The following is a 7,500-nucleotide window of genomic DNA, read 5'->3' as shown; positions in this document are numbered from 1 at the left end:
TGACGTTCGTCACAAAACCTCAAATTTGGCTATTTCACGTTGTTGTTTTGCTGACGACGGCAGAGAAATGGACAAAAGTGAAAAACGCACGTGCAGGGCGTGCAAAGCTATTGTTTTTACCATTTAAATATGCAAATTTTTGACCTTCTTGTTGCCGTCGCCGTTGTCGTTGCTTAAGCTCACTAGTTTAAGAAACGACAACGAAAACGCCAAAAAGCAGTAATATTATTGGTTAAAAGAACGCGCTGCATGTGCGGCACGCATTTTTGAACATTTCTCTCTCATTACTCGTCAAATCTATCACGTGAAATGACGAAATTTAAGGTTTTGACGACAACGTGGACAAACTACTGTGAATCATTCAGTCTCACTCTTTACTTCAAATGTGTCCGTACCAATCCAGTTTTAGGACAATTCGCTCATATTGTATAATCTAAACAGGATGGAATTATCATGAAATGCTTAGAATAGATCAAAGTGATATTTTGAAGTGACGTTTTCGTCCCCGTAGCCGTTGAGGTTTTTTAAACTCCCTATTGCTAAAACTCCATATTTACAGTCTTCCACGGTTCAAGTGGAGTAATTTAGTTCAATTAAAGTTCAATTTAGTTCGGATCCCGAGTCATGGACTCACGGGTTCCACCGAAATGGATCCTCGATTCCCATCGAAATGGGTGGATTCTGTATTCCATGCAATGAATTCCGGATTCCACGCTCTGCATTCCGGATTCCGGATTCCGGATTCCAAAGTCTTACATTTGCTGGATATTTTGGATTGCTTCACATCGGTCACGATAACCGTGACATTCTTGCTGCCTAACGCTAGTGATAAATGGGATGGAAATAAAATGAAATTTGAACTCGCTTTCCTAAAACAAACCATATTAACCTTGATAAAAGATTACTAAAGAGTTATTTAATATGAGAATGTGACCTAGAGTTAACCTAATTATTCCAAACTCGTTCCCGGGGCTTTTCACCGCCAAGAGCTGGACGGACCCGCCCGTTCCAGGGCTCTCGGCGGTGAAAAGCCCTGGGAACGAGGTTGCTAATTATTCGAAATTGTGACATGAACTTCAGAGCAGTTGATTTGGAAAATTAAATTAATCAGTGCTTTAAGTGTGTCCATCATCGGTCACTCATTATTTGAAATTCCCATTTTGAAAGACTCCCGCTTTTAAAGATCTTCGATTTAAATATTATCTGTTCTCTGTTCTCCGTTTCCCGTTCCTTCCGTACACACATCATCATTTTTACAGCACACATGGCTGAGCCAGTGCTCAAATAATTGTAAGGCGAATGAAATAAAGTGTTGATTTTCATGAGGGCGGAAAATCGGAGAACGCCAAGGAAAAAAAGGGAAAAGCCCCTCAAAGGAAAGTAGACTACCAACAGACTCAACCAAGTCAAGATGCAATGATGGACAGCTGCCGCTCAATCCCTGCTCCCGGCTCCAAAGTTCCATTGAATAATTATAATGTTTTAGCTACGACACAGAGCGTTCCTCTGGCTACGACAGGAACTTTTCGCCGAAAGGAGGTAGAATTTAGGCTCCAGATTTTGTAACATTCACCGAAAAATAAAGCCGAAAAAGCAGACAACTCTCGTGAGAAACATATAACAGCAAAATAAATTAATAAAATAAAATAACGTACCCCTCAACTTTTCCTAGTTACAAAAAACATGGAACTTTTTTCTAAAGGACTTTTCGGTATGGGATCAGAATACTTGTACAAGCCTAAATAAATGATCAATTCAGCAAAAATGTAGAACAATCAATATTATCAGCGAACATGAATGTTTCTCTCTTCACCTCCCCAGACAATTGGCTTTCAAGGTGACTGCGGAGGCACTCAAATTTCACGTTTTTCCTTTCATCCCACAAAGGGCCATTGAGCTCGAGGTGAGTTATGCATGTGCCACTTCGTTATCCACCAGGCCCTGTGATGTAAAACGGTCTTCCCACAAAAGCTAGTCGCTCGAACCCTTGTCAAGATGCTGATTTCGTTGGCTTGGATTGTGACTATTTCTTCGGCTTTGCTCGGAAACAGCCCAGCATTTGCGCGTAAGTTTATTGATGACTTACTATTTTGACCAAGTCTTGTCTCGTTGAGTTATGTATTAGTACTCAATTCTTTTAAACAGAACCTTTGATAATACTTTTTCCCCATGACACCGCTTGTCCACGATCTGGAGCCGACGATTAAAATTTTACCGTGTGTGTACATGGAGAGAAAACTGCATTCATTTCCTGACGAGTTTCGTTGTAAAACGGACGGTAGGAAATGATCGGAGAAACTGTTTGTCTTGTGTGTTCATTGTCGATCACATCGCTGTTTCACACATAATGTACAATCAAGGGGAAGTCGCTCTGTTTGAATTTATGAATGTAAATATTCATTGTGGCTTTCGACTCCATTCGTATAAATGATGACCTTGGCGGCGATACATTTCAAAAGGCATATGCTTATCGTAAGAGAACATGCAATGCGTTTTCGTCATAAAAGGAATCGTCGATTCCCTTGAATAATGCGCTAGTCGTGTTTCTTTTCACTTTATCTCGGTATCAAAATACGTGGCAACAGGCAAGTTTGGTTTAGAAAAGTTTACATTGTTAACCGTGACCGTTCATGTTAGATAAATCACGCAATGTGCTCATTACCGCGCTACTTAGTTCCTCCGTTACGTGTAAGCCCATGTTTCTCCTTACAAAGCAGCCTGCATCCTAAACTTTGTCGGGAATTAATATAGATTAATGCTTATAAAGAGCCCGCAAAAATGAAAATGACCCGTGCCAGCCTTTCGATGCGAACGGCGAAGCCGCAAGAAGATTGTGAAGGATCTTTTCCCATGTCGTGAGGGAAAAAAATTCCTTTTTACGGCGATTTGCCGACATTTCAGTTCTTCGTTGAATTAATTTGATGTCAATCCTTTGTTTGACTTGGCTCAATCAAAAGACATGAATATCATATTACGACAGGAAAAAAAATCATTTTTTTCTAGTTTGTTCTCGAAATGGATACTCTCTCAAATATTCCTTCGACAACAGAGGATATGTGGGATTTTTGCAGGGTTACGCACAATCTAGCCAACATTAAACATTCTACAAATAGAAGAAGGAGTGAAGTTTAAGGATGGTTTTCACTAGCGACGGAGTCGAAGTCGGAGTCGTTACGGTACGGGGAGTCCGTAGTCACTAAAACATGGAACGACCTAAAACCACCTACAACCACCTAAAACCATCTACAACCACCTACAACCACCTCATAAAAAATCTACAACCATCTACCACCACCTACAACCACCTCAAAAATATCTGCAACCACCTACAACCACCTCAAAAATATCTGCAACCACCTACAACCACCTCAAAAACATCTACAACCACTCACAAAGAATCGAATACCATCTTAAACAAGCCATAATTGTATAAAATGAGCAAGACGACAATAAGTGGTTACCATTTAGCCAAAAAAATCCGAATGGCATGATCGTGGCATAAAAGGTAAGCGATTTTCCGAATTTGTTAAAAGCCAACCGGATGTGAATAGCGCTTTACCCTGCATTCCATCCTGTAAAGGACGCTAAAATCGTGAAAAAGGGCCTGGAAACGGAACGATCCTCACGAATTTTCCAAATTCCGGGAAATGGAGTGCCGGCATTTCCCGGAATTCGGGAAATTCGTGAGGATTGTTTCGTTTCCAGGCCCTTTCTCACGATTTTAGCGCGGTTTAAAGGATGGAATGCATCTCATCCGGTTGGCTTTTAACAAATTCGGAAGATCGCTTACCTTTATGCCACAATCATGCCATCCGGATTTTTTTGGCTAAATGGTAACCACGTATTGTCGTCTTGCTTATTTTATACAATTATGGCTTGCTTAAGATGGTATTCGATTCTTTGTGAGTGGTTGTAGATGTTTTTGAGGTGGTTGTAGATGGTTGTAGATTTTTCATGAGGTGGTTGTAGGTGGTTGTAGATGGTTTTAGGTGGTTGTAGGTGGTTTTAGGTGGTTTTAGGTCGTTCCATGTTTTAGTGACTACGACGGGGAGTCGTAATCAGATCGCAGAGCGATACGATCTAGAGAAAATCAAACTGTCGGTGTCGGAAGCAGAATACCGATTCCGCTTATGACTCCACCGCTTACGATCCAGTAAAAACTGCATTGTCGTAGTCGGATGCAGAAGCGGAAAAATAAACCAATCTCAATGCTCGATTCCAAGCATTGTGATTGGTTGGTTCTTCCGCTTCTGCTTCCGACTCCGACAATTTAGTTTTCACTAGATCATAAGCGACGGAGTCAAAAGTGGAATCGAAAGAAAATGGGACCGTTCTGATTTTTCCGACTCCGATTCCGTTCCATAAGCGCTCTTTACGACTCCAACTAGGACTCCGACTCCGGCTCCGGCTCCGGCTCCTCGCTTAAAGGCTGGACAATTTGTCAATTTGTGCGAGGAACGCTGCTCTCCTTTGTCTATAACCCGCACTTTATACATTCATTAAATATTCTTTTACCTGTAAGTAAGTGTTTCTTTTCTCACGAAAGAGTTCTTATTTGATATGAAGTTACGTACAACTATCGTTCAATTTCATACTAGTGTTATCCCAGAGTTTTATTCACAATTGAGTGATTTTTTATCGCTGTATGCTTGGTTGGTTTTGATCGGCATTGCTTGTGCTGCTCTCGGAAAAAGTTGTTATTGTTTTCCGTTACGTGCATGCTCTGCGCACGGTGCTGTCCCAGACCTCTCGCTCCATACCTTCGCGAGACTCTCGGTTTGAATAAAGTGCTCAACTTTGTTATCTCAAAGATAGTACGCGCGCCATGACATCCAGAGATATAGTGAATGTCTTACTAACCTAGTTTCCTCGCGCCGAACTGTAAATTATGGCGCTTTGTTTTTGCCATTCCATTGGCCCTCGTTCTTCGGAGTTGATCGTGAGAGTGAACTTGAACGAGGCAGTTCGGCCTAGTGGTTAGGGTCCGGAGGACCCCTTCAGACCACTAGTTGAATTTGATCCTGGTAGTCCCAGGTTCAACTTCTCACTGCACTTGTAAATAACCAACTCAGTTGCGATTCAGTTTTTTCAAGTTTCAATTCCATTTCCATCTTCACCATCCTTGGTTGCTAACAACAAAGAAGGGCTTCAGTCAACTTCAATGGTTATTGGTAACAAAACTACAACATTATATAATTTTTGGTTTTCATTGATGCCAGGACGTCTTTTCCGTCTTTTAGTGTTTTGAAGTTTGACTAAATAGTGTGACACTGCCCCTTTAAGTTGTTGTCGTTCTATTTCAATGATTACGTTTCATTGGCTATGGGGTGTGGTCAATTAAGTTTGTATGTCTGTATGAAACAACGCGGGCTGTAACGACCAATACGACTCTTGATCACGGATAGTAAGAGGTTTGCCTCAATCTATTGATGGTTCTTTTAACAGAGGACCCGAATTGCATTTTGGATCTGGTCTTTGTCCTTGATGCCTCTGGAAGTGTCAGACAAGACTGGAATGTGCTGCTTGATTTTGTTGTCAATGTTGCCAAAAGAGTAAACATGGGGCCAGGAAGGACTCACATTGGTCTTGTCTACTTTGGGAACCAAGCAACAAAATTACTCGACTTTACCAAGTTTGATGAAGCCCCTTACAGTGAAGCAGCCATTTTGGCGGAGATTCAGAGCATACGCAGACCGCTGTCGTCGGAGCGGACATTCATCAACAGGGGTCTCAGGCTTGCCAATGAAGAAATTTTTCAGCCAGAATTTGGAATGAGGCCAGACGTGACAAAGGTATTTTGTTTGGACAAACTTGTATGAGAATTCTCGCTAGAAGACTAAAAATGTCTTTGTATCAATGGAGCCAGACCAAGTTACTACGAAAACCACCGTTCTGTGGAATGGGCCCGAATTACCGAGTCGCTGCCCCGCTCACTATCGTTTAGCATGTTGATGAAATTCCTTTCCCACGGGCTTTTTAAAGTGTACTATAACGACCGCAACAATGGAAAAAACACATTTTAAAAATTTATCTCAGTTTTCTTGGACAATCGCAGAAAAACCTTCCCTCGAAGAAACCTGTTGTGAAGACTCCTCCTTTTCCTATGATGTCTTGTATAATCTTCATTCTCAAGTTTCCTCCGAGAGCTTTTCCACGATTATAAAGCCTTCCAGATGCGCTCAGTTCTGTCAATACCTCTTAAGAATTTGAACTATTTACAAGCGAAAGTGGGTGTGGCAGAGACACTTAAGTTCCCACCCATTCCACAGATCGGTGGTTTTCGTAGTATGCGGCCTTGGTCTAATGGAAATTGCCTGTTAATTTAAATCCTATCGGGTGGGGCTAATACCTGAATCGATGACCTTTCGGGAATCCCTTGTTGTTGTTCTAATTTGACCGGTGGCTCAGTGGTTGAGCATCGGGCTGTCACGCGGGAGATCGCGGGTTCAAAATCCCGAAGCAACACTCAGGGTCTTAAAAAATAACCGAGGAGAAAGTGCTGCCTTTGTGATTTCATCTGAAAAGGGTTTCCTCGGATAAGGACTATAAACCGTAGGCCCCGTCTCACGACCATTCAAGTTAATACACTCTATGGGACGTTAAAGAATCCGCACACTGTTCGTGAAGACTAGGGGGAAAACCCCCATGTATTGATAAACTTTTTCTCATAGAATTGTAAACTAAACGCATATCTGCGTGAACTCGGGCTTTCCTGATGTCCTGGATTGTCAAATGTATGTGGTCTGAGCGTAGACACCACGTTCGTGCTTACTCGTTGACTTAAACCTTGCGCATGCGCTATAAAAGATAGCACCATGCCACGTCTCGCCACGTCTTGGTTAACTTCACGCATGCGTTTTACGTTTTCCCTGGAAAGCCCTAGGAAAAAAAAAAGTGACCCTTTGGCTTCCCTCCCTCGTAAAAATCGATATCCACGGTAACATTGTGCACCAACGCGCACTATCAGTTAAATCATCCTCGCCTTGTTGAGCAGTCCCTAGTTCTATCTGAATTTGCGGAGGCTAATAACTAATAACTTTAAGCAGAGGCACCTGACCTTAAAGCGTCAGTGTAACTTGTAGCTCTTTTTCTTGGAACAAAGCTGGGAACTTTAGGACATCAATCTTATGCCCAAATATGGACAAAATAAGATCGAAGCTGCACGTGCGGGAAAATGCACGAGCTATGTTACATCCAAAAAAGGAAATTTTTAAACTGAAGAAACCCCAGCTCTGAACCAGAGTTCAGTTCGCTTCAAGGTCACGAGCTTGTGCTTTAAGAGATAATACTACACCTTCGTTCCGAAGAATTGTAGCAGTTTTCCGAATGGTCGCCAAAGGATTATGTAGGATATCAGAGCCACAAAGGTCTAAACAAATCTCTTTAATCCAGCAAGGAACACCTACACAATTCACACTCGTTGTCTCACATTCCCGGATGTACTAACGCTCTCATCCGCTGAGCTAATACACTAAAAACAAATTGCGATTTTGAGACGGC

At 42.0% G+C, this 7,500-nt stretch overlaps 1 protein-coding gene across 2 annotated transcripts in view; it reads left to right on the top strand.

Moving 5' to 3' along the window:
• The first annotated feature begins 1,821 nt into the window (after positions 1-1,821).
• Positions 1,822-7,500, top strand: part of LOC138040184 (collagen alpha-2(I) chain-like) — an 89,605-nt gene continuing 83,926 nt past the window's right edge. For both annotated transcript variants that reach the window (XM_068885966.1, XM_068885959.1), the window contains exons 1-2: positions 1,822-2,065; positions 5,446-5,792. In XM_068885966.1, the coding sequence (XP_068742067.1) occupies positions 1,996-2,065; positions 5,446-5,792 (417 nt within the window). In that variant the 5' untranslated portion in view covers positions 1,822-1,995. The remainder of the gene's footprint in view (positions 2,066-5,445; positions 5,793-7,500) is intronic.

This window comes from Montipora capricornis, chromosome 1 (genome assembly GCF_036669925.1).
Source record: "Montipora capricornis isolate CH-2021 chromosome 1, ASM3666992v2, whole genome shotgun sequence".
In the NCBI taxonomy this organism is placed as follows: domain Eukaryota; kingdom Metazoa; phylum Cnidaria; class Anthozoa; order Scleractinia; family Acroporidae; genus Montipora; species Montipora capricornis.
The sequence above is the reverse complement of the archived record's forward strand: the minus strand, read 5'-3'. Positions and strand labels throughout refer to the sequence as shown.